Source organism: Oryzias latipes, chromosome 8, assembly GCF_002234675.1.
Source record: "Oryzias latipes chromosome 8, ASM223467v1".
NCBI lineage: Eukaryota > Metazoa > Chordata > Actinopteri > Beloniformes > Adrianichthyidae > Oryzias > Oryzias latipes.
In genome coordinates, this window is record NC_019866.2 from 473839 (window position 1) to 501688 (window position 27850).

The window sequence follows — 27850 nt, forward strand, 5'->3', positions numbered from 1 at the left end:
TGCTGTTTTCATCTTATATCTTTAATTTTCATGTTTAAAGCAACGGTGTTTCAATAATGTATGAAGCCCCGCCCCATCACACCTGTGCTCCAATCACACTGCATCACAAGAGGGGACTCTATGATGTAAACAACCACTGCTGTACAAAAAGCAAACGAGGAAAGGTCCGATAGAAAACAGAACCGGCAAACAAAGGTTTCAGAAAGTCTTCATCACAAATAAAAACACCAAACAGTTCTCCTTGAGTTAGCTCCGCCCACTCTCTTACGTAAAATAGAGTCTCCGATACTATTTGCGTATTTACACGGCTGTAGTATGTACAGGGGTTAGCGTGCTGGTGGCAGAGTGGACAGCCACCTGCCCGCCGGGTCCCAGCAGAGTTTGAGCTGATGCTGTGATGATCCTCAGAACAGGAAGTGAGGTCAGAGAAGAGCGGTTTGGGTCAGAACGTCTGAGTTTGAGGTTAGAAGAAGTTGGACCTGAGTTCCAGCTCCAACTCTGGAGGGATCCGAGGAAAGGCCCAGAACCTAGGGAGAGGTTCTGAGGGAGCCAGCAGCAGAGTGGGTTCCACGCTCAGACCCACCAGAATCAGACCTTACCAAAGTGACCCGATCAAGACCACCACAACTAAACCAGAACCCATCGAGTCCAAACAGCTTCTGAGACGCTGCAGTCTGAGGGTCTGGACTCATCCCGAGGACGGAAGGTCTGGTTCTGCTGGACACGTTTCTGTCCAGAATCGACTCACATCCAACCCGGATGAGTCGGTTCTGGAGGGGCGTGGCTTCATCAGGCAGATGTTATGATACAGATGGAAATGAAGTTCACTGATCACCAGAACCGAGGACCGCAGGAACCTCAGGTGTCATGGCGGGTGTAGGACCGACCTCCTGTGAGGTTCTGGCGCCATCAGCCCCTCCAGCTTCTCCTGAGAACTCACAAGTTCAAAGGTCAATCATCGTGGCTTTCATCCACAGACAGCGTGTCTGGTGTCGTTTGGTCACATTTCTTCTCGGACGTCAAATTTAATGATTTGTGAAAATAGGTAAAGAATTAAATAAAGTAGATGAATTCATCTGTGTGTGAACGTTTCAGAGCCGCTGCAGGCATTAGAAGGCGCATCAGTGATGACGTGACCCAGTCAGCGGTTCTGCTCAGAAACCTCTGCGGTTCTGATGCAATCAAGTCCACCTCAGGTGAAACACCTGCGCAGAAGCCGGGAATCAAACTTGTGAGCTGCACTGATCAATGCTGCGTTATGAGTGTGGCGAGGATGTTTTAACCAGAACATTGCAGAACCTGTTCTGCTGTGGATCAGGAACCCGGCTCGGTTCTGAGGTCGGCCTCGGCTCTGGTGACGGTCACGGCAAAAAAACAACTTTCAATATTGATATAAATATGACTGAAGTGGGATCAGCTGTACAAACACAGAACCAACTGATCGCAGCACAACTGGACTCAACAGAACCAAACTCTACTGAAACTGAGAAGAAAGCGTAAACAGAACCTCTCCATGTCTTTGAGCCCTGAGGTTTGGCGAAAAGTGCTTCGTTGATGCGACGGCTCGGCCGACTGGATCCACTTCCTGTCGTTATTGCCAAAGACGTTCTGCAGAACCGGCCGGTTGTCGGCGGGTCGGTTGGGTGTGACGGCAGCCGGAGTGTGAGGTCATCCACAGCTGGCTGGGAAATGGGGCGCCCACGGACCGGAACCACAGCCCAAACAGATTTGCAATATTTCACATTTTTATGGCAGATGTGCGGCCGGACGTTAGGAACCAGCTTGGATCTGATGCGTTCTCGACTCGGGTCTTGGTAGAAAACCAGCATCTACACATTTGTCCTGTGCGCCCGAACGCGTCATCAGCCCACCAGCAGTGCGTGGTGCATTCAGGGTCCGAGAGGATGGAACCTGGAAGAGAGCGCCCCCGCGGGACGCCACAGTTTGTCCGGCGGCGGTTCTGTAGTGTTGAAGGTAAATCATGGCTCTTCTCCTGCTTTCGTGCTCTTTAGCAAACAGGTAGTAAAGTCGTGTTTCTGGATAAAAACGCCACGTCTGAGTTTGGGATGTACTCGTTCTTCCAGGGGGCAGAGACAGTCCAGAGTGACATCAGCTCCTGTTGTGGAGCTTTGGCTCGGTGTTTCTCATTGTGGAACCGGTTCCTGGGCTGAACCCAGAAGGTTCCGTCATTTCGCGTCCTCTGCAGATGAGCTGTGATTGGCTGCAGCAGGACTGTCAGTCGCTCCAACAGCAAATCCAGTTCTCTGGGTTCAGACGTGGGTTAGGGGCCCGCTTCTATGAGTTTTAGAATAAAAGCGGGTTTCCAGTCTTGTGTGGTCGCTCCGGAAAGGCGAGGAAGAGGAGCTCAGACCGCTGCTCCTCCTCCTCCTCCTCCTCCTCTCTATGTGTCTTTGGGCTCCAGCTTGCAGGACATGTCGAACAGCAGGTTCTGGTTGTCGATCACCTGTAGCTGTCGCACGTAGGCCTTGGTCTGCAGGTGGGAGGGGGACGTCTCCGTATCCATGGCTACCACGAAAAAGAGACCTGTTAGTGTCTGAGCGGCAGCGTCACAGCTCTGCCACCAGAAGGCGACAGATCCCAACATGACACCAGCGGTTAGCAGCTGTTACCTAGCTGGCTGCTCCGGTACCGGCGGATAATCCTCACCATCTCAGCAACTTTATGCTGCAGAAGAAGAAGAAAACATCAAGACGTCCAGCTTCTCATTGGCTCCACATGGACCGTTTAAGACCACAGAACTACCAGAACCGGAAAATTAGGAACCTAAAGTTTCTGTTCGTTAAAAGCCTGAAGGACACGCCCCCAAAATAAGAGAGGACGCTGCCGTCCGAAGACGGCCTCCTTTCAGACTCACCATCTTCTCAAAGTTCACCAGGTCACCGTGGAACGTCTTGCAGCTCTCGTGGAGAAACGTCAGATCTGGAGGAACGGACACAAACCGCAGAGCTTCACTTGACCCTGATGGGGTTTCTGGTTCCAGTCCCATCACAACATATGAGGTCAGGGTTTGTGGCAAATGTGAGGACATTCCTTATCTTTACTTAGAAAATATGTAAGTAAAATGAGGAAAAGGTTTTCTAATCATCTTTCTACAGGAACGGGCAGTGGGGAGCAAACCTGCAGCAGATCCAAATTTTCAGACCCAGAAGCTCAAACATGTTTGAGCATAATCAGATTCAGATCTAATCAGATTTAGGTCTAACCAGGTTTAGGTCTAATCAGATTCAGGTCTAATCAGATTCAGATCTAATTTGATTCAGATCTAATCAGATTCAGATCTAATCAGATTTAGGTCTAATCAGATTTAGGTCTAATCAGATTCAGATCTAATCAGATTTAGGTCTAATCAGATTCAGGTCTAATCAGATTCAGATCTGATCAGATTCAGATCTAATCAGATTTAGGTCTAATCAGATTTAGGTCTAATCAGATTCAGGTCTAATCAGATTCAGATCTAATCAGATTCAGATCTAATCAGATTTAGGTCTAATCAGATTTAGGTCTAATCAGATTCAGGTCTAATCAGATTCAGATCTAATCAGATTCAGATCTAATCAGATTTAGGTCTAAACAGATTTAGGTCTAATCAGATTCAGGTTTAATCAGATTCAGATCTAATCAGGTTTTGGTCTAATCAGATTCAGATCTAATCAGGTTCAGATCTAATCAGATTCAGATATAATCAGATTCAGATCTAATCTAATTTAGGTCTAATCAGATTCAGGTCTAATCAGATTTAGGTCTAATCAGATTCAGGTCTAATCAGGTTCAGATCTAATCAGATTCAGATCTAATCTAATTTAGGTCTAATCAGATTCAGGTCTTACCAAGTTTAGGTGTAATCCGGTTTAGGTCTAACCAGGTTTAGGTCTATCAGGTTTAGGTCTAATCAGATTTAGGTCTAATCAGATTCAGGTCTAATCAGATTCAGGTCTAATCAGATTTAGGTCTAATCAGATTTAGGTCTATCAGGTTTAGGTCTAATCAGATTCAGGTCTAATCAGATTCAGATCTAATCAGATTTAGGTCTAATCAGATTCAGGTCTAATCAGGTTTAGGTCTAATCAGATTTAGGTCTTATCAGATTCAGGTCTAATCAGATTCAGATCTAATCAGATTTAGGTCTAATCAGATTCAGGTCTAATCAGATTCAGGTCTAATCAGATTTAGGTCTAATCAGATTTAGGTCTAACCAGGTTTAGGTCTAATCAGGTTTTGGTCTAATCAGATTCAGGTCTAATCAGGTTCAGATCTAATCAGATTCAGGTCTAATCAGGTTCAGATCTAATCAGATTCAGGTCTAATCAGATCTAGAGTGAAAGCTCATCTTTAGCTCCGCCTCCTGCTGACAGGTCTTTGTGTTTCTCGTCACCTTTCAGCAGCAGAGGAGTGAAGGGGATCAGCGGAGGTCTGAGGCTGGTGATCACGTCTCTGTAGGACTTGTGGTTCCTTGAAGGATCCTGTGGGAGAAGGAACCAATGAAGTTCTGCTTGTCATGATCTAAATGCCTCCGATGGAACGTCAGGTACTCACAGCAATGCTCTCAAACAGCTGAAACTGCTTCCTGAATTTTCCTGGGAGACCCTGAAGGTGACACCACATCCACAGAGTTCTTCAGAACTTCGTCAACTGCATAAAGTCCTTCCTCACCCATCTGTTCATCCTAAAGCCATCTATCAGCAGCGCCACCATGAGGACAAATGCTGCAACGTCCTCATGGATGCAAACACCTGCAGCTCTGCAGTAACTTTACCTCCCAGGTGAGCCGCAGTCTGCTGACGGCCGGGTTGTCCAGGCCCAGAACCACGGCGAGGAAGGACAGCAGGTCCTGCTGCTGCTTGCAGCTGCAACGCAGGAATGCAGCTTTGAATAGTTTTTATTTCACAACAAGAAGGCGTCAAAAAACAAACGTGCACTCCTTTCAGAGTTCATGAGGACTTTTCCAAACATCTACCTGACCGGTTCTCACCTGGATAAAGTTCTATTCAAAGTTCTCATGAAAGTGACTCACAGTGCTGCGATCTTGATAAACTTGCGGAGCAGTTGGATCCTCTTCGGCAGAGACTGACACTGCAGGATTTCAGTGGCGACCCAGTGCTGCACCTCACTGCAGCGCTGCAGTACCAGCTCCAGGTTTAGGGGGCGCCAGCGGGACTGCTCGCCGTGGAACACGTAACAAACGAACTCCACCTGCAGGAGCCAGGAGAAGCAGCGTGAGCGACCACGACCCCCGTCTGATGAAGATCTGTTTCTGTAGAGAACTGTCTGTTCCTCCTGGAGAACCGGACGTTCTAGCGGTTCTTCTTCAAACTGTGCCTTTGAGCCCCCCCACCCAAACACACATCATCAAAAACTCCCCAACGTTTACAGACACCTAGAACCCCGTGGAGATCCATTTATGACCTAGTTAAAGCCCCCCATGACAAAACAAGCTTTTACAAATACACCAACGAAACAAAATGGCATCTCCAAAATATACTGAAATACAGTGATCCCTTGCTATAACACGGTTTACTTTACACGGTTTCGCTACTTCACGGATTTGCATCGTGCATTGTGTTCTGCATTCTGATTGGCTAAAAAGTCACTCCGCTTCTTCTCTACCTGCGCGTCAATAATGTTGCAGTTTAATATGTACACGTACGTAAAACAGCTTGCCAAATTACGTACATGCAAATCGCCTTGCAATTTCAAGTTTCTCTAAAACCCATAGAAAAAGAGCAACACCAACTGTCAATCACTATGTTCTTCTCCTGAACAAACACAGCTGCACCGCGGGCTTCAGAAGGAGAAAACACTGCAGCTTCTCAGACTGAAGAGCATTGAAATACACCTGAACCACTATTTGTCCGTTTATACTTTGTATTTTTTTCATGATCATTTTAAATTTTCTCCCGTTTAATCCAATTCTTCGGGTCGCGGTGGGCGGGGCTAATCTCCGCGATTTGAAGCCTTCTGTTCACATTGATGATTAAAATTATTATTTGACAGTACAGAAGTTATTTGTTGAAAAAAAAAAACGTTTTTAAAGTACTTTGATTTGTGAAACAAATGTTTGAGCCTGTAAAATGGTTTGTTCTTTCTTTTCAATGTATAACAGAGTATTTAATTGTATAATAATTGTTAAAAAAAATAGAGGTTTCTACTTCACGGATTTTGCCTATCACGGGTTCTTTTTGGAACGTAACCCCCGCGATAAACAAGGGTTTACTGTATACATTGAAAATGGGGGGGGGGCTTCAGCTTGGCGGCCATGTTGAAGCATATCACCATGTTTGGCGATTTTACATTTTCCCACAGTTTGGAAAAAGAAAACTTTGCAAACATGCTGCCAGGTTAAGTCTACCACCAGAACCCAACTTTCATTGACTTTTGACCTTTGGAAGAGGGCGCCATCTTGAATTACAAAACAAAAAAACACCTTCAGTGCCTTCAACAAATTTAATCTCCTAGGAATTTCAATCAATCACCTTGTAACTCCTCGAGCATCACTAAGAGGCTCCCGGGGAAAAAATGTTGTAAAGTTTGTATGTTTTGAATTGTGTTAGCATAGCGAGCTCTCAAAAGTAGCGTTTCCGTGTAGCTTACACATTTTTCCCCGGAATATTGTAAAAAGTTAATGTTAGGAATGTGGGCGTGGTTAACAAAAGCCCTCCGTTACCAAGGAAACCTATAGTTTACTTTGGCATATTCTCCTAAACATCATATAGACTCGTTCGTCATCCTCAGACGACCAAAACATAAAATGGTTGCTATGGAGATAAAACCAACAAAAAGCTGCTCATATAAAATACCATCTAGCATGGTTAGCATCTTTAGCGATGTATTTTTTGAGCTAGTTGATGATACTGAACACAATCCTAGCAATGTTAGCCAGTATAGCATAGTTAGCATAATTAGCATCTTTGGCATAATACCCTTTTTAGACTCATTGATCCTTGGTAGGGAGGGGCCTCAGGCGGCTGCTTAGCCAGTTAGACCCCGTTAGCAGAACGGGGGCCGCGGTGGCAGGTAGCGACAAGGGGCCATACTACATGCATACAGTGGGGAACAAAGTAATCAGTCATCCACCTATTGTGCATCTGCCCCCCTTACAGAGGTGAGTCAATTTCATCATAGGTAAACCTCAACTATGAGAGAAAAAATCCAGAAAATCACATCGTCTGATTTTTAAATAATTTATTTGTAAATTATGGTGGAAAATAAGTATTTGTTCATCTACAATAAGCTAGATTTCTGTCTCTCACAGACCTGTAACTTCTGCTGTAGAGGATCCTCTGTCCTCCACTGGTTACCTGTAGTAATGACACCTGTTTGAACTGGTTATCTATATAGAGACATCTGTCCACAACCTCCAACAGTCACACTCCAAACTCCACTATGGAGACCAAAGAGCTGTCTGAGGACACCAGAAACCAGACTGGTGACCTGCACCAGGCTGGAAGACTGAATCTGCAACAGGTGAGCAGCTTGGTGTGAAGAAATGAATTATTATGAAATGGAAGACATACAAGACCACTAAGAATCTCCCTCCATCTGAGGATCTCACTCCGTGGGGTCAGAATGATCACAAGAACAGTGAGCACAGATCCCAGAATCCCACGGGGGACCTAGTGAATGACCTGCAGAGAGCTGGGACCAAAGGAAACTAAGGCTGGGGGGGGGGTCATGGTTTGGGTCTGTTTTTCAGCAAAGGGACCCGGACGACTGAATCGTGTAAAGGAAAGAATGAATGGGGCCATGAATGGTCAGATTTGGAGTGAAAACCTTCCATCAGCACTGAAGATGAAACATGGCTGGGTCTTTCAGCAGGACAACAATCCAAACACACGTTGCCCGGGTAACGAAGGAGTGGCTTCAAACATGTCACCGTCCTGGAGTGGCCAGGCTCCAGATCTCAAAAAAGTTCTTTAAAAATCAGACATGTGATTTTCTGTGGAGGTTCTTGTACCTCGTGGACGCAGCTGAAGAGCTCCCAGTCGAACACCACCAGCTGGTTGGCGACCTCCTCGGCTGACATGTCGTGGAGTTTGCTGTCGCCTGGAGTCCAGTGGATCTCCTCAGGAAGAGGAAGCTGCAGGTGAAGAAGAAGTTCCAGCAAAAAGCGTGGAGGAAGAAACCGTGCAGGTCTGAACCAGACCGTCTGGTACTAGAACCTCAGGAGTTTTCCAAAAAGTTACATTAAAGGGAAAATCTACGACCTATTGTCTCTCAGTAGGTCAACAGTAACAGGTGTGTTTGTGAAGCATCATGGGATTGATCCTCACCAGCGAGTCCAGCTCAGACGGTTCGCAGGCGAACAGGTGAGTGTTGACGCCCAGCGTGGTGAAGACGGCCTCGTCGCTCGGACGAAACACCGCTTTCTCTGGAAACACACAAACTCACCACGGTTAACACAACCTGAGAGTGTGCACGTGTGTGTAGGTGTGTGTGTATGTGTGTGTGTGTGTGTGGTCTCGGACCTCCTGCTGATGTTACAGCCACTAGAACCAGGTTTCCGGGCAGAACCGGCTGATCTTCGCTGTACTGTAGCTTCTCTTTGACCAGAGCCAGAATCTCTCCGACCCGACAGGACAGGCGGCTCCGGATGGTGACGTAGGAGTGGTCGGGGGTGTACACCCTGCAGAAGACTGCACACACACACACACACGCACACACACACAGAGGCTTGACTTTTGTCCAGACTCTGTCTCCCTCTAGAGGACATGAGTTGAGCTGCAGGTGTGTTGAGTTGGAACTAGAGCTGTGACGTGTCGGATTTTTGATAACCGCGGTGATGAACCACCAGGGGGCGCGGTGTCGTGGTTAACCGCAGCCCCCCCCCCTCAAAACTCCCCTGGCGGCCGCATCAGAAATAAATACAACGTCTTTTCTTTATTAACAAATAACAGTAACAACTAACTACTACCTATCTAGCTAATGAACTAACTATATAGCCTACATAGGTGTTGTAGATTGACTGTGACTGTGTGTTGGGGGTGCGTGTTGATTCCTCTGCAGCGGACCGCTCTGGAGCTGCACGCAAGTTTCACCTGTGCTCTCTAGTACAGACATCTTCTCAGAATATTCTATATTGCCCAGTAATAAAGAGACTGCAGACACTCTGTCACCTCTCCGGTAGCCGTGAAGCCTGACACCCATGAAGAACGCGGGGCAGGAGGCCTTTATTCATCGCTGTATACCCCTGTATAAACAGGATAAATGATCGGCTAGTTAGTTAGCATGTAGCCTAATAGCATTCGAATGTAAAGTGACTGACTGCTAAAGTTAATCAAATACAAGTCCTGAATATTATTATTCCTATTCGACCCTAAACTACAATATCAGCTGTCTGTCTGTCAACAGACCAGCCAGTTGCCATAAGGTACTACCTTACCTACAACTAGTGTACCTCCCAGCACACTACCTGTAAATGCACACTGTTGGCTCATGTTGCTTTAAACAACCTGCACCTTGTTTTCACATTTTATTATTTATCATTACTTAGAAATTAGGCCTGTTTCTTTGTTGTGCATCTGCACTTTACTGTTATGTCTACCCACGGGACAGTGAGAAACGTAATTTCGATTCCTTTGCATGTCAAACACATGTGAAGAAATTGACAAATAAACCTGACTTTGACTTTGAAATGCCAGCATACATCAAAGAGCTCTGCGGCGGCGCTAGTAGTAGCCTAGCAGGAGCTATCGTATGACAAAGCAGCCTAGTTATCATAAATCAGGGCTCCAGACTCCGACCATTTGGTCGCATTTTGCGACCAAAATTTGAGAGTGTGCGACTGAATTTTACATCCAGTCACACATGTGCGACCAGTAAATTTGCCTCCCCCACCCTACGTATTTTTTTATACATCAAACGTTGAAGGGGCACGTCAATGATCAATGAAATAATCAATGAGACGCGAGCGCACACGCACGCAGGCAGACACACGCACTCGCGCACATATTCATTAAACACGAGCACACACTCGCGTGATGCCCGTCTGTGAGGCGGCCACTGCGTGTGAGAAGAATAGGGAAAGCCACTGTGAGTGGCTAAATGCGTGGAGGGGGAGGGGCCTAGAGATAATCGAGCGCGCGTAAACATCTGTGGGAAGTAATCATCACAACCTGATATGTGTGTGTCTGAGCTACGAATAAGCGAACTATTGATTCGTTCTTCCCACCTGCGGCTAGTGTATGCAGTCCGTGCTGAACTTTTCTCTGGGCCGCACAGAACCGGAGGAAGGTTTAGGTTTTGGTTACGGTTACGGCGGCGCATCAAACGGGTTACGGCAGCACACCGCTCCCGTCCCGCGGGAGTCGGGTCAGCTGAGGAGAATAAATGTCCCACACCTACATGCGTGACAGCTAACGGGGCTTGAACTTTAAACACGCTCGAGCAAAAACAACATTAGTTTTAGACTCACTGAAAATACGTGGGGAAAATGCAACGATAGACGTGTTTGAGATGAACCAGCACCTCGCCTGGATCATTGGGGACACCAGGCGGGGGGGGCTGTGAGATGAAAGCGAATCTGCAGCGAGACTGAAGGAGAACAGGAAGTTGGAGTTGTCCTTAACATTCAATTTAGTTTTAATATTATTCTCCCCCTTAGTATGATCTGTGTTATTATATATTTTATGAATATTTTAATGTTTTGTGATGTATGTAGCCTTTTTTAATGAATTGGTATTTTAAATTATTTTAATTAATCACTCCACTACAAAAACCATCAGGACACATGTCCCATAATGCATTGTTTTGTAGTCTCTAGTTTCCAGCTGTGTCCGGGTAGGTTTGCCCCTTGCTCCCACCCCTTTCTCGCGATATTTTTGTGATGATTGACAGGTGATGTTGGAGCAAAAACAAAAATATATGTCTCACACCAGGTGATCTGCGCAGCGTTGAGTTCACCTGGGTGATCTCAAACACGCTTGTTGTGCATCTTGGCTGCACCTATTTGGTGTCACAAAGATAAATTTCCATCCGTTTTCTTTACTTATTTGTACTGTCATGACAGCGATGCTGCTGTCAGTTTACCTTCTTGTTGCATCTTCAAAAGTGCAGAATAAAATGTGACACTGAATTTGAAACAGCACATTGTAATTTCTGCATCTATTATTAAAGTATTTATTAGTAATACAGTGGAAATTAGTAGATTTGGTTAGCATGTTGATTTACGGTATGCGCCCCTAAATTTTCTGGTTGTGCCCCTAAAATTTTCAGTTAGGGGCCACTGTGCTCCTAGTGAAAAAAGTTAGTCTGGAGCCCTGTAAATCTTTTGATATTTTTCTTATATTCATTGAGACGGTAATAAAGTGATCATTTTTGTTCTTCGTGTTCCTTTTGAACAAATATGGGTCACAGAGACACGGAAGTTACCACTGAAAGCGGCTTTTGCCGGCGTACAGAGAGGATATCCGCCTGAATGACTTATGACGTGAATAATTATTGCGTTCGAACGACATAATTATTGCGTTCGCACGAGTTAATCATTTCGAGGGAACGGAGTAGTATTTCGTACGAACGAGATAATAATCTGAGGGAACAAGATACATTTTAATATCTTAATGTCAGGACAAGGGCTTCGTAAAGGAGAGAATAGTCTGAAGGAAAGAAGGAAAGTCTGCACACAGGACTAGCAGAAAAAGGAAATTATTAGCAAAGATGAACGTGTTTAATGTGTTTATTATAGTTCCAATCACGCAGCATATGCTGAACTTTCACAAAAAAAAAAAAAGTGAGGTGATGCGGTGATCGTCACAGCCCTAGTTGGAACACAAGCGTTGTGTGTTTTGTACTGGTGCACAGACTGCAGTATGAGTGTGTGTGTGTGATTTCCATACTCTCATCAGAGCCCCTGAACGCCTCTCTGGGCTGCAGACAGGCGTCGATGCGGCGGAAGTGGCGGAAAAGCGGACGGACCTGCTTCTTCCTGCTCTCCCTCTCCTCTGCAGAGCTGCAACGTAAGGGGGGGGGGGGGGGGGGTTACATGTTTGTGATGCACGAGGACACCGATTTGTTTGGGGGGGGGACTCTGTGCTAAAGACGTCACAGATTTCCACAGCTTCACTTCTCTGCCACAAAAACACACCTGCTGCTACCTGAACGTAGACGTACGACGTAGCAGAGAGGAATCTGTTCGTCCAGACGCAGACATCAAACCAACAGAATCCAAACTTCAGCTTCAGACAAATGTTCTGTGTGTGTCTGTGTGTCAGTGTGTTGTGTTGTCGTGGCAGTGTTGTCAGTGTGTTGTGCTGTGGTGTCAGTGTGTTGTGTTGTCGTGGCAGTGTTGTCAGTGTGTTGTGTTGTCGTGTCAGTGTGTCGTTTGTCGTGTCAGTGTGTCGTTTGTCTTGTCAGTGTGTCGTTTGTCGTGTCAGTGTGTCGTTTGTCGTGTCTGTGTGTCGTTTGTCGTGTCAGTGTGTCGTTTGTCGTGTCTGTGTGTCGTTTGTCTTGTCAGTGTGTCGTTTGTCGTGTCGGTGTGTCGTTTGTCTTGTCAGTGTGTCGTTTGTCGTGTCTGTGTGTCGTTTGTCGTGTCTGTGTGTCGTTTGTCGTGTCTGTGTGTCGTTTGTCGTGTCAGTGTGTCGTTTGTCGTGTCTGTGTGTTGTGCTGTGGTGTCTGTGTGCTGAGTTTTGTGTCTTACGGGCAGTGCAGGATCTCCGTCCACCTCTGCAGCTTCAGAACATCTTCCACCAGTTCTGGATGTTGGCTCAGGTCCTGCAGTGCGTTCCTGCACAGTTCCTTCACACAAACAGAACTCCAGGTTAAGATCAGAGGTTCTGACCCAGTTTCACTGTAAGCAGGTGTGGTACTGCTGGTGGACACAGGGGGGCAGCACTTGAAATGAATCCCTTATTTTAACCCTGAACGCAGCAGTTTTAGCTCTGTGGTCGTTGGACCGCCGTCCCTCTCTCTTCCAGCGGGTTCTGACCCGGCTGTGCGTCAGCGTACATCAGTGAAGCGCTGAAGGTGAACTTCCTCCCACGCAGGATAATTGTTCTCTTTTAATTGGTGTAATTGGGGGGGTGTCTATGTGTGTGGGGGGGTTACCTTGGGGAAGCTGTTGCTGCGTTCCCCCTCCTCCTGCAGGAGCTCTCTGTAGGTGTCCAGGTACCTGAACGCCACCTGCAGCACCGCCTGCTTCCTCTCGGTGGCGCTCAGTGTCGCCTCCGTGTCCCTCCTCCCCCCACCCCCCTCGTCTCCGGCGCTGAATCTGAAGGATCTCGTTAAGTAGGAAAGACGTCCGTGTTCACACAAACATGAGTTTGAGTCGCCGTGACGACCCCCCCCCCCAAACACAGCTTCTTCACCTTTTCTCCTCTTTCACTTTTGACCATCGTGTGGGCTGAGAACTACATTTCCCATGATTCCCAGAGAGCATGTCTCCAGTAGCTGCAGCACGCCTCATGATGTCAGAGAAACATCATCTGTCCTTCACCTGAACATGACTCCGCCCACACATCACCTTCATCACAGCGTGCCTCCTGATCTTCATCAAAGCTCTTCCTCCTCTGCCCCACACGTGAAACAGAAGTTTACCCATCATGCTTTGAGGCACACTGGGGCCACACGCTGGCTGAGATCTTCTGGACTGGCCGACCCAAACTGGCGGTTCCTCTCTTCAAGAAGGGGAACCGGGTCGGTTCCGTCTACAGGAGAAGAACACTCTAGATCCCTTCAGAGTTCTGGGGAGGAGAACTCTGGTCAGAGGAACATCCTGGCTGTGGTCCAGCGGATCATTCTGTTAGAACCTTTAGGTTCTAAGAGGACCATCAAGGTTCCATCCCGTCCCTGTGTGGTTCTGGACTCCAGGTTTCGCTCGTTCTTCCCTGAAGGCTCAGGCTCTCACTGCTGCCCCCAGCGGACAGGTTGCTGATCCCCCCTCCACCCCCAAGTAGAACCGCCTCACGTGGAACCCGGGTTCAGACAGACAGGAGGGGGCGGGGCCAACAGAGGGCCTGCGCGGCTATCAGACAAAACATGACCTGCAAACCGCAGCAACACGACACCAGCGGCTGCACGCAGCAGCAGCAGGGACACGTGTGAGTGTGCGCGTGTGAGCGTGCACGTGTGTGAAGGATACTGCTGCAGCAGGACCTGCTGGAGCCTGTCGGCTGTCAGGAAGATGGGATGTGTCAGCATGAAGTCATCCAGGAGGGTTTCTGCAGAGACACAAACACAGAATTGAGGTGAACAGACTGTCCCTGAACGCACCACCTGCACTCTATAGCAGCTGTGGGATTCACAGGCGGCCCCCCCACCCCCCCGGCTACAAACGCCAACGCATCTTCAGCCCACGAGGATCTGAGGCTGATGAAGGAAGCCAACCGTGACCACGAGTGGAGGCTGCAGTTACATCATAGCAGGTCAGGTGGTCACGGTAACCCCCCCTCCCCCCCATGGGGGGCTAAACACGGCGCCGCTGAGATCGCAGCAGGAAGCAGATGATTACATGTTAGAGGCTGTAAGAACGGACCTGCACCCACATCCAGGAAACCGGCAGAGGCATGCTGCAGTGGGCGTGTCTCAGGAGGGCCCGCCTCTCTGCAGGCCGTTTCCATGGAGACACCATGTTAGCCACAGAGAGAGCATGAAGAGGGAAATCTGAGGAAAGACGACTGAAGACCAGGATGAAGTCTGTGTGAGGTTTTCCAGAGGAGTTATCGGAGCAGCAGCAGAACCTGCAGGTCCGAAGCTTGTCCTGCGTCTCCTCATCAGAACCTGGATCGGACTTGCAGGAACCGTTCTTCTGCCACTGCAGAACCTGTAGAACCATCTGTGAACCGCCATCCTGCCTACTTCACGTGTTTGATACGCAGGCATGCACACGAACGTGTGACCAGAACCACAGAACTAACCAGAACCACAGTTCTAACCAGAACCACGGTTCTAACCAGAACCAAGGTTCTAACCAGAGCCACAGTTCTAACCAGAACCGTTCATCCATTCATAAACCACTTGATTCTGTTTAGGGTCATGGGGTTGCTGGAGCCTATCCCAGCTGGGCGGGGCTTATCCGGCACATTTATTTATCCCGTCCATCACAGAGACACACCTAAAGGACAATTCAGGTTTGATGGGATTTAAACTGAAATCCCAAAATGAACTCCAAAGAAGATCCTTCAGGAAATCGGGACGAATCCAGACTAAATCGGGACGGAATCCAGACTAAATCGGGTCGGACTCCAGACTAAATCGGGTCGGACTCCAGACTAAATCGGGACAAAGTCCAGACTAAATTGGGACAAAGTCCAGACTAAATTGGGACAAAATCCAGACTAAATCGGGATGGAATCCAGACTAAATCGGGACGGAATCCAGACTAGATTGGGACGGACGGCAGACTAAATCGGGTCGGACTCCAGACTAAATCGGGTCGGACTCCAGACTAAATCGGGACGGAATCCAGACTAAATCGGGTCGGACTCCAGACTTAATTGGGTCGGACTCCAGACTAAATCGGGACAAAGTCCAGACTAAATCGGGTGGGACTCCAGACTAAATCGGGATGGAATCCAGACTAAATGGGGACGGAATCCAGACTAAATTGGGACGGACTGCAGACTAAATCGGGTCGGACTCCAGACTAAATCGGGACGGAATCCAGACTAAATTGGGACGGACTGCAAACTAAATCGGGACGGAATCCAGACTAAATCGGGACAAAGTCCAGACTAAATCGGGACGGATTCCAGACTAAGTCGGGTCGGACTCCAGACTAAATCGGGTCGGACTCCAGACTAAATCGGGATGGATTCCAGACTAAGTCGGGTCGGACTCCAGACTAAATCGGGTCGGACTCCAGACTAAATCGGGACGAATCCAGACTAAATCGGGACGGAATCCAGACTAAATCGGGTCGGACTCCAGACTAAATCGGGTCGGACTCCAGACTAAATCGGGACAAAGTCCAGACTAAATTAGGACAAAGTCCAGACTAAATTGGGACAAAATCCAGACTAAATCGGGATGGAATCCAGACTAAATCGGGACGGAATCCAGACTAGATTGGGACGGACGGCAGACTAAATCGGGTCGGACTCCAGACTAAATCGGGTCGGACTCCAGACTAAATCGGGACGGAATCCAGACTTAATCGGGTCGGACTCCAGACTTAATTGGGTCGGACTCCAGACTAAATCGGGACAAAGTCCAGACTAAATCGGGTGGGACTCCAGACTAAATCGGGATGGAATCCAGACTAAATGGGGACGGAATCCAGACTAAATTGGGACGGACTGCAGACTAAATCGGGTCGGACTCCAGACTAAATCGGGACGGAATCCAGACTAAATTGGGACGGACTGCAAACTAAATCGGGACGGAATCCAGACTAAATCGGGACAAAGTCCAGACTAAATCGGGACGGATTCCAGACTAAGTCGGGTCGGACTCCAGACTAAATCGGGTCGGACTCCAGACTAAATCGGGACGGATTCCAGACTAAATCGGGTTGGACTCCAGACTAAATCGGGTCGGAATCCAGACTAAATCGGGTCGGACTCCAGACTTAATTGGGTCGGACTCCAGACTAAATCGGGACTAAATCAGGACGGAATCCAGACAAAATCGGGACGGATTCCAGACTAAATCGGGTCGGACTCCAGACTAAATCGGGACTAAATCAGGACGGAATCCAGACTAAATCGGGATGGAATCCAGACTAAATGGGGACGGAATCCAGACTAAATTGGGACGGACTGCAGACTAAATCGGGTCGGACTCCAGACTAAATCGGGACGGAATCCAGACTAAATTGGGACGGACTGCAAACTAAATCGGGACGGAATCCAGACTAAATCGGGACAAAGTCCAGACTAAATCGGGACGGATTCCAGACTAAGTCGGGTCGGACTCCAGACTAAATCGGGTCGGACTCCAGACTAAATCGGGATGGATTCCAGACTAAGTCGGGTCGGACTCCAGACTAAATCGGGTCGGACTCCAGACTAAATCGGGACGAATCCAGACTAAATCGGGACGGAATCCAGACTAAATCGGGTCGGACTCCAGACTAAATCGGGTCGGACTCCAGACTAAATCGGGACAAAGTCCAGACTAAATTAGGACAAAGTCCAGACTAAATTGGGACAAAATCCAGACTAAATCGGGATGGAATCCAGACTAAATCGGGACGGAATCCAGACTAGATTGGGACGGACGGCAGACTAAATTGGGTCGGACTCCAGACTAAATCGGGTCGGACTCCAGACTAAATCGGGACGGAATCCAGACTTAATCGGGTCGGACTCCAGACTTAATTGGGTCGGACTCCAGACTAAATCGGGACAAAGTCCAGACTAAATCGGGTGGGACTCCAGACTAAATCGGGATGGAATCCAGACTAAATGGGGACGGAATCCAGACTAAATTGGGACGGACTGCAGACTAAATCGGGTCGGACTCCAGACTAAATCGGGACGGAATCCAGACTAAATTGGGACGGACTGCAAACTAAATCGGGACGGAATCCAGACTAAATCGGGACAAAGTCCAGACTAAATCGGGACGGATTCCAGACTAAGTCGGGTCGGACTCCAGACTAAATCGGGTCGGACTCCAGACTAAATCGGGACGGATTCCAGACTAAGTCGGGTCGGACTCCAGACTAAATCGGGTCGGACTCCAGACTAAATCGGGACGGATTCCAGACTAAATCGGGTTGGACTCCAGACTAAATCGGGTCGGAATCCAGACTAAATCGGGTCGGACTCCAGACTTAATTGGGTCGGACTCCAGACTAAATCGGGACTAAATCAGGACGGAATCCAGACAAAATCGGGACGGATTCCAGACTAAATCGGGTCGGACTCCAGACTAAATCGGGACTAAATCGGGACGGAATCCAGACAAAATCGGGACGGATTCCAGACTAAATCGGGTCGGACTCCAGACTAAATCGGGTCGGACTCCAGACTAAATCGGGACGGAATCCAGACTAAATCGGGTCGGACTCCAGACTTAATTGGGTCGGACTCCAGACTAAATCGGGACAAAGTCCAGACTAAATCGGGTGGGACTCCAGACTAAATCGGGATGGAATCCAGACTAAATGGGGACGGAATCCAGACTAAATTGGGACGGACTGCAGACTAAATCGGGTCGGACTCCAGACTAAATCGGGACGGAATCCAGACTAAATTGGGACGGACTGCAAACTAAATCGGGACGGAATCCAGACTAAATCGGGACAAAGTCCAGACTAAATCGGGACGGATTCCAGACTAAGTCGGGTCGGACTCCAGACTAAATCGGGTCGGACTCCAGACTAAATCGGGTCGGACTCCAGACTAAATCGGGTCGGACTCCAGACTAAATCGGGTCGGAATCCAGACTAAATCGGGTCGGACTCCAGACTTAATTGGGTCGGACTCCAGACTAAATCGGGACTAAATCAGGACGGAATCCAGACAAAATCGGGACGGATTCCAGACTAAATCGGGTCGGACTCCAGACTAAATCGGGACTAAATCAGGACGGAATCCAGACAAAATCGGGACGGATTCCAGACTAAATTGGGTCTGACTCCAGACTAAATCGGGACGGATTCCAAACTAAATCGGGTTGGACTCCAGACTAAATCGGGACTAAATCAGGATGGAATCCAGACTAAATTGGGACAAAATCCAGACTAAATCGGGACGGAATCCAGACTAAATCAGGATGATCCAAAATCAAAACCAGTGAAGCAATACAGAAAAGAATCAAATGACCTTTGGTGGATAGACTGCAGATTGATACCTCCAGAAACCATCATTATAGAAAATGCTGGATGAACCTTAATGGTCCCATTGACCCAACGATGGGCTGCCAGCAGAGAACCCACACTCTGGTCTGCTGCCGTCCTGCAGACACGTTCTGGTTTGGTTTGTGTGGATTTGTTCTGTGAAACGCCGCTTGTTGTACGTGACAAAGCTTACACTCAGCTGACAGGATCAGCCAGCTGGAAATAATGCGAGGACACGCAGAGAGGGAGAACACGGAGTCCGAACGTTGGAGGAGCAGAGGAACCGCCTGGATGGAGGAAAACAAGGTCTAAAGGTTTCTGCTTCAGGAGAACTGGCTGCTTCCCGTTCCAAACGTTCCCATGATTCCACAGAATGACCTAGATCAGGATCCTTTCAAAATAAAGCAACTGTCACATCATCAAAGGTGTGGATTTTAATCCCCGTCTGAAACCTCTGTGCTCGGTGGTGGAGCGGCCTCCTCTGGACCGATCACACCAGAATGACGTCTGAGACTCCGCAGTAAAGGCGGGAATCTTTAGGGATTATGAAACCACTATGGATGCATCCTGGATCTATGGGTTTCTAAAATGTTTTAAGGTCTCCAGAAGACGGATGGAAACTTCCAGTACATGGAAGCAGAGATGTGTGCATTTGTGCAGCGTTTCCTCAGAACGTTCTCTAAGAAGAGGCGGGAACATGGAGGGACAGGAAGGCGTGTGGCGTGTTTCTACCGTCCCGTTCAGACACTGACGGCGGCTCTGCTGCTGAACTCTGGCGCCAAAATATAACCACCAGAGGCAATGTGGGGTTCAGCGTGTTGCCCAAGGGCACTTCCACACATGGCAGCAATCAAACCTGCAACCTTCTGATCAAAGGTCGACCGCCTTAACGCTGCACCACAGCCGCCCCATAGATGGACTACATCTTGTGTAGACGGGTTAATCTGACGGAGGTCTGCAGTTACATGGACAAAAGTAATCGGAGTAAACGCCTGGTCAGAATAAAAATGCGTCCTGTAAACACGCCGTTCAGAACACTCTGACCCGATCCGACTCATCCGGATCAAAGGTTCTTTCTGATGGAGACCGGCGGGTCACTACTGCTCTGGTTTTACGTCAAGCGTAGACGGCGTGAACAGGACCGGTCGCCCGCTCCACCGCTCCATAACAGCAATAGAATCCCGTTCTCTCTCTGCTGCAGGGTTCTGGGGTTACAACAGAACTGGTTTCCGGGTCTCTAGACAGTTCTGCTCGTCGTGATTGGTTCTGATCAAGTTTTTCTGGACCGTCTCCACAGTTCTATTCTAATCCAATCTGTGATCCAATCAGAGATATTTTGCACATAGAACCAACCAACACCCCCCCCCCCCCCAGCTGACTGCAGGGGGGGGGTTGAGAGTGTGGGACGGTGGTGTGGAGGAAGACTCTGGTGATGAAGAGGAAATGATGAAGGCAGAGAAGAGGACGAACTGGTGGAAGCTGACAAAGGAGGAACATTGCATGAAAAACACTTGTGTGGATCCGGACCCATCAGAACCAGAATCTTTCTGCAGTCTCTATCATCGAGCCAGCGTCACATAATGAGGCTAACCCAGAACCAGAACCCTGAAAGCTGCAGGTTCTGCTTGGTGTTGGGTTTTGGACTCAGTTTTTCATGTTCTCTGTTCTGTTTGGGCAGCTGTGGTGCAGCGGTCAACCCAGAAGCTGCTTAAAAGTGTGAACACAGGAGGGATTTGATCGTCGCTGCAGACGCTTTCTCAGTAGGAAAGTTCTGCAGCCGAATCCTTTCATTTTTCCTCCTCCGCTCTTCATCTCTCCTCCTCCCACTCCTCTTCTCCAAATGTGTAGTTGAGATCTGGTTGCTATGAGAACAGGGTTTGAGAGCCTCTCCTGAACGTCTGAGCGACGCACAGACTCTGCACCATCGTCCTCGCAGCAAGAGAAGCCGACGGAGAAGAGGAGGAGGAAGAGCAGTGGAGTGGGCGGAGCTTCTCTTTGCTTTCGGTGGTCCTCCCACACCAGGACCGGCAGGAGCGGCCTTCTGCAGAGATGAAACCCGGGTTCTGACCTGTGAGGCGTTCGGGTGTTCGTCAAAGGGTCGGTTTTTGAAACATCCATCAACTGATCAAATGGTGATGACATCATCACGCAGTCAACCAGCGTTGTGTTCTTGTGTGCGTTCTGTCCGGGTTCCCCCAGCAGTCCAGAACATGTTTCATCGGTTGACCGGTGAACCTGACCCCCCCCCCCCCCCCCCCCCCTTCAGTGATTGGGATAGGCTCCAGCAACCCAGAGGACCCGGAAGGTTCCTCTGGGTGTAAATGCACCTGCGCTCCAGGTGAGCGTCCGACCAGAGCGGCGCACGGTCCTGAAGAGTCCGACGGAAATATTTAGGCTGATTTCAGGAAAACGACCAGACGGGCGACCAGGAGCTACGTTCTAACAGCAGCAGAAGACATCTGGTGTTTCTGGCAGTCCGACTCCTCGCCACTCGTTCTCGACGTTCCTCAGACAGACGGAACATTTCACACTTTTGTTTCCACTCAGAGTTCAAACCTTCATCGAGAAAAACGTCAAGGACTAGAGAACGAAGACAAAGATCAAAGACTTCTGTACATTTAAAGAACGGAACACATTCTGTCCCGGAGAACCAGAGAACCGACCCTCAACTGTACTCAAAAGTTCTGACGGAGAAACGGAGAACCAACCCTCAACTGTACTCAAAAGTTCTGACGGAGAATCGGAGAACCGACCCTCCACTGTACTCAAAAGTTCTGACGGAGAACCGACCCTCAACTGTACTCAAAAGTTCTGACAGAGAATCGGAGAACCGACCCTCCACTGTACTCAAAAGTTCTGACGGAGAACCGACCCTCCACTGTACTCAAAAGTTCTGACAGAGAATAGGAGAACCGACCCTCCACTGTACTCAAAAGTTCTGACGGAGAACCGGAGAACCGACCCTCCACTGTACTCAAAAGTTCTGACGGAGAACCGGAGAACCGACCCTCAACTGTACTCAAAAGTTCTGACGGAGAATCGGAGAACCGACCCTCCACTGTACTCAAAAGTTCTGACGGAGAACCGGAGAACCGACCCTCAACTGTACTCAAAAGTTCTGACGGAGAATCGGAGAACCGACCCTCAACTGTACTCAAAAGTTCTGACGGAGAACCGACCCTCCACTGTACTCAAAAGTTCTGACAGAGAATCGGAGAACCGACCCTCCACTGTACTCAAAAGTTCTGACGGAGAACCGACCCTCCACTGTACTCAAAAGTTCTGACAGAGAATCGGAGAACCGACCCTCAACTGTACTCAAAAGTTCTGACGGAGAACCGACCCTCCACTGTACTCAAAAGTTCTGACGGAGAACCGACCCTCCACTGTACTCAAAAGTTCTGACGGAGAATCGGAGAACCGACCCTCAACTGTACTCAAAAGTTCTGACGGAGAACCCGAGAACCGACCCTCCACTGTACTCAAAAGTTCTGACGGAGAACTGACCCTCCACTGTACTCAAAAGTTTTGACGGAGAACCAGAAAACCGACCCTCAACTGTACTCAAAAATTCTGACGGAGAATCGGAGAACCGACCCTCAACTGTACTCAAAAGTTCTGACGGAGAACCGACCCTCAACTGTACTCAAAAGTTCTGACGGAGAATCAGAGAACCGACCCTCCACTGTACTCAAAAGTTCTGACAGAGAATCGGAGAACCGACCCTCCACTGTACTCAAAAGTTCTGACGGAGAACCGGAGAACCGACCCTCCACTGTACTCGAAAGTTCTGACGGAGAACCGGAGAACCGACCCTCAACTGTACTCAAAAGTTCTGACGGAGAATCGGAGAACCGACCCTCCACTGTACTCAAAAGTTCTGACGGAGAACCGACCCTCCACTGTACTCAAAAGTTCTGACGGAGAATCAACCCTCCACTGTACTCAAAAGTTCTGACGGAGAACCGACCCTCAACTGTACTCAAAGGTTCTGACGGAGAACCGGAGAACCGACCCTCAACTGTACTCAAAAGTTCTGACGGAGAATCGGAGAACCGACCCTCAACTGTACTCAAAAGTTCTGACGGAGAACCGGAGAACCGACCCTCAACTGTACTCAAAAGTTCTGACGGAGAATCGGAGAACCGACCCTCAACTTTACTCAAAAGTTCTGACAGAGAACCGGAGAACCGACCCTCAACTGTACTCAAAAGTTCTGACGGAGAATCGGAGAACCGACCCTCCACTGTACTCAAAAGTTCTGACGGAGAATCGGAGAACCGACCCTCCACTGTACTCAAAAGTTCTGACGGAGAACCGACCCTCCACTGTACTCAAAAGTTCTGACGGAGAACCAGAGAACCGACCCTCAACTGTACTCAAAAGTTCTGACGGAGAATCGGAGAACCGACCCTCCACTGTACTCAAAAGTTCTGACGGAGAACCGGAGAACCGACCCTCAACTGTACTCAAAAGTTCTGACGGAGAATCGGAGAACCGACCCGGTTCTCCGATTCTGTACCCAGAACTTCCAGTCTAAAGGACAGAATAGAGAAGGTTCTGTCTGCTGCTTCAGGGATCTGGACTTCCTATGGTTTTTAGAATTTCAGAATCGTACTTGTACTAAATAGAGAATTACTAATATTACGGAGTAATGCCCTGAGGCATAAAGTAATCCCATTACTTTTAGAACGAGCTACTCCTGACGCTTCTTTCCATGGAACACAGCAGCAAAGCTTCTGAATGAGCCGTTCCGGCGCTGAACCATCGACTCCTGAAGTTCTGACGTCACCATGGGGGCGGGGCTTCCTGATTGGGCGGTTCCTCCGTTTGTTTTTTAGGTTTCAAACACAAACTGCGGCGAGCGCCTCATTCCTGGCCGTACGTTGGTCTGGAGCCACACCCACCAGTCAGACTGACATTCATCTCCATGGCGTGACGCCGCCGCGCCTGAACTCCTGTCTGAGCACGCCCGGCCCTCGGCACGCCGAGGCGTTACGTAAGAGGCGGGCGGCTCCTCTTCCAAACACTGACAAACACTGAGCAGGAGCACGGGGCAGCGTGCACGCTCCTGCAGGTCAAAGGTCACAGCGGTGTGGGGCTTTAAACCAGGCCTTCATGATGATGAAGACTTCTCTGGAAATCGTCCCACGGGGGCGAGCGTGCCGCACCGCAGCAGGTAGAACCAGACAGGTGAGAGTCTGAGCCCAAACGGCCGAGGGGGCGGGGCTTAGGCAGAGCGTGGATGTGGTTATGGTTTCTGCAGCGGAGAAGCGTGAGGGAGAACGCCGGCCTGGGCCGCTGCCCGCCTCCACGCCGGACCTTTCCATAGGAGCAGCTGTGAGCTGATCCCAGACCGGCGTCACTGGTTCTGGTTCTGCAGACCCAGCAGCAACACCTGGAGTTCTGATGTTCCGTCCTGCAGAGATGGAGCGTGTCGGTTCTGTCCAGGTTCTCCTGGTTCCATGTCTTTTAGTTTGTTCCAACGTCTTCGTGTCCATCTGACTCTTTGCTTTCAATTTGACAAAAACTTAAAGAACCAGAACCGCATTTTGGGTTCTTCTTTTTCAGAACCTCTGCGTCCTTCGTTCCTCTTGTGGTCCAGTCCAGTCCCCACAGGTACTTCAAGGTCAAAAAGACCTTTTTTCACACAAACTGGTTCTCCTGAAAGAATTTCTGCAGAAGGTTTTGGTTTTCGGGACAGAAACCAGAACCATTTCCGGTTCTTTTTGTGCTGCTGCACTGAGGTTCTCCTGTGAGATCCATCACTTTTCAAGCTGGTTCTGGTCCTGCTGAAGGTCTCCGACTCGGTTCCTGCAGCTTTCCTGCCTCATGAATGATCCAGAACCTTCCTTCCTGAGAAACTAGGCTCAACGTGGATCCGATGGTTCTAACCCTGAATGTAGAACCAGAACTTCTGGTTCCTGGGACTCAACCGCTTCATTTCAACGAGAAAAACACGAATGAATGGGGGCGGGGCTGGACCTGAAAGAATGTGATTCCCAAGAGGATTGTGGGTAAAAGGCGATTTCCATGCAGAACCAGAACGTGGAACCGCCTGAAAGAACCCAACGTTCTTGATTCTGAAGAACTTCAGATCTGATTGGACTCCATCAAACGCTCCTCCCACTGACGGCAAAGAGGCGGGGTCTTACCTGAGCAGTGGCTGAAGCGCTTCCCCGCCACGCTGTCCAGAACCGCCAGCGCCAGGTTGTCCGGCGTGTCGGGGGGGAGGGGGGTCCCCCCTCCCCCGCTGGTCTCTGCGATCAGGCTGGCCTCTGAGTTCTGCTCGTCGCTGGACAGAGACGGGCTGCGGACGTCCCCGCCTCCAGAACCGGAGCTGTTAGCGCTGCTCGCCACCGGGACCAGACCGGTTCCCGCTGCACAGGGCCAGGAGGGCGGGTCCTCGCTGTCAGGGCTGCGGGGTCAAAGGTCAGGATGTTTATGCCAACAAACAAACACGCTTATACAAACACACAAACACGCTTATACAAACACACAAACACGCTTAAACAGACGCACAAACACGCTTAAACAGACGCACAAACGCGCTTAGACAGACGCACAAACACGCTTATACAAACACACAAACACGCTTATACAAACACACAAACACGCTTAAACAGACGCACAAACGCGCTTAGACAGACGCACAAACACGTTTATACAGACGCACAAACACGCTTATACAAACACACAAACACGCTTATACAAACACACAAACACGCTTATACAAACACACAAACACGCTTAAACAGACGCACAAACGCGCTTAGACAGACGCACAAACACGTTTATACAGATGCACAAACACGCTTATACAAACACACAAACACCCTTATACAAACACACAAACACGCTTATACAAACGCACAAACACGCTTAGACAGACGCACAAACACGCTTAGACAAACCCACAAACGCGTTTATACAAACACACAAACACGCTTATACAAACACACAAACACGCTTAAACAGACGCACAAACGCGCTTAGACAGACGCACAAACACGCTTATACAAACACACAAACACGCTTATACAAACACACAAACACGCTTAAACAGACGCACAAACGCGCTTAGACAGACGCACAAACACGCTTATACAAACACACAAACACGCTTATACAAACACACAAACACGCTTAAACAGACGCACAAACGCGCTTAGACAGACGCACAAACACGTTTATACAGACGCACAAACACGCTTATACAAACACACAAACACGCTTATACAAACACACAAACACGCTTATACAAACACACAAACACGCTTAAACAGACGCACAAACGCGCTTAGACAGACGCACAAACACGTTTATACAGATGCACAAACACGCTTATACAAACACACAAACACCCTTATACAAACACACAAACACGCTTATACAAACGCACAAACACGCTTAGACAGACGCACAAACACGCTTAGACAAACCCACAAACGCGTTTATACAAACACACAAACACGCTTAGACAAACACGCTTAGACAAACACACAAACACGCTTATACAAACACACAAACACGCTTAGACAGACGCACAAACACGCTCATACAAACACAAACACGCTTACACAAACGCACAAACACGCTTACACAAACGCACAAACACGCTTATACAAACACACAAACACGCTTATACAAACACACAAACACGCTTATACAAACACACAAATAATGCTTTTGTAAATTCAACATGTGAATAAATAAATGAAGCCTCCAAACCAACTTAAGCAAATGTTGCGTTTGATTGACATGTGTCACTTAATACTCCTATATTACTATTCTTCACTCTGACATCCGAAATACTTTTTTAGTAAAGTTTGTTTTTTCTCAGAAATGTCCTCCTGTTTTTGGTTCCGATCAGAATTGAACCTTTTCTGTTGGGGGGATCCGGGGGCCCACGTGGGCCCCTGACCCCAGCCTGCCTCTTTGCTCCGCTCCTGCTGAGCCCCGATAGTAAATGAAGTTTGGGGGTTTTCACCAGCGGCGCGCGTTCACGCATGCAGGTATATCCCACCTGAAGACCTCCCGCGCGTGGCCGCTCTCCGGTGACGTCTCCCTGAAGAACGGGACGACCCGGGACAGGCTGGCCCTCCTCCTGGACGCCGCGGTCCCGCCGCTGGCCTTGTCCCCCACCCCCCCAACGAAGCCCCCGGCCCGGGTCAGCGCGGTGGTCTGCTTTTTCAGGAACTTCTCAAGCGGCTTCATCCCAGCCGGCATGGTTCTGCTGGGTTCTGGCTGACGCTCCGGGTTCTGGCGCACAGAAGCGGCACCTGCGGTTCGGCTCTGCGGCTTCTACATCTCACGGACGCGCACGTCGCGCGGGCAGGTGTGTGCGGACCCCTCAGGGGTTCGACGTGCGGCTCTGGACGGAACCGGCCGGTCCTAACCCATCTGCAGCGGTCTGGATCCGGCTGCCGCCGCGTAACGGCGTAAGCGTGGGACCGGGCGCTGCACGCGCGCTGCGTCCGGAGAAAACCCGCTTTGAGAAAGAAGCCCCGAACCTCGTCCGGTCCGGGCGCGCGCGGTGAGCCCTGCGGTTCCCTGCTCTCCGTTCTTCCTCCTCACCTAAACCGCCCGCGCGCTGCGTTCACGCGCGGTGGGGTTTCTCTGGCGCCGCTTCGCTTTTTGCGATATCGGGTCCGGTTCTGGTTTTGACGGTCCGGACCGTCACTCAGTGGATCAGCGCTCCCGCCTCTCTTCTCTGAATGATAGAAAGTGTTCGCGAGTGCGCGCGCTTCCCCGCCCTCCCCGCGCAGATCTGCTGCATTTGCGCGTGCTCTCGCAGGCGCGCGCAGGTGCGTTTGTCTGCGGTGTAAAATTGATGAAAACGGAAAAATCCCTGACGACAGCGAGACCGAAAATATCGCGAGACTTCAGAAAAGCTTCGAGACCTAGAAAGAAACTGGGCCAACACGCGCGCGCGCGCCACAACACTGACGACAAAGCTCAAAGATTATAAATAAAAACATTTTCAAGAATCAGTTAATCTTTTGAATAAAAAATTCAAATGATGGAGTTTCTCTGTCTTTTCTTTGCAGACATTTCTGTTATGATGCATCAGATTTATATTTTATTCCACATCAATCTGGATCTGGAGTGAGGAGC

At 49.1% G+C, this 27850-nt stretch overlaps 1 protein-coding gene across 1 annotated transcript; it reads right to left on the reverse strand.

Moving 5' to 3' along the window:
• Window positions 1-27685, reverse strand: rapgefl1 (Rap guanine nucleotide exchange factor like 1). The gene is made up of 16 exons (XM_023957206.1): window positions 26760-27685; window positions 24889-25151; window positions 14090-14168; window positions 13057-13219; window positions 12650-12747; window positions 11850-11962; window positions 8484-8651; window positions 8289-8386; window positions 7973-8095; window positions 5033-5211; window positions 4775-4865; window positions 4555-4605; window positions 4394-4481; window positions 2876-2940; window positions 2631-2685; window positions 1-2526 (listed from the first exon to the last, which is right to left on the reverse strand). The coding sequence occupies exons 1-16, from the start codon at window positions 26960-26962 to the stop codon at window positions 2402-2404; spliced, it is 1962 nt and encodes a 653-aa protein (XP_023812974.1). The 5' UTR covers window positions 26963-27685; the 3' UTR covers window positions 1-2401.
• Window positions 27686-27850: the final 165 nt, after the last annotated feature.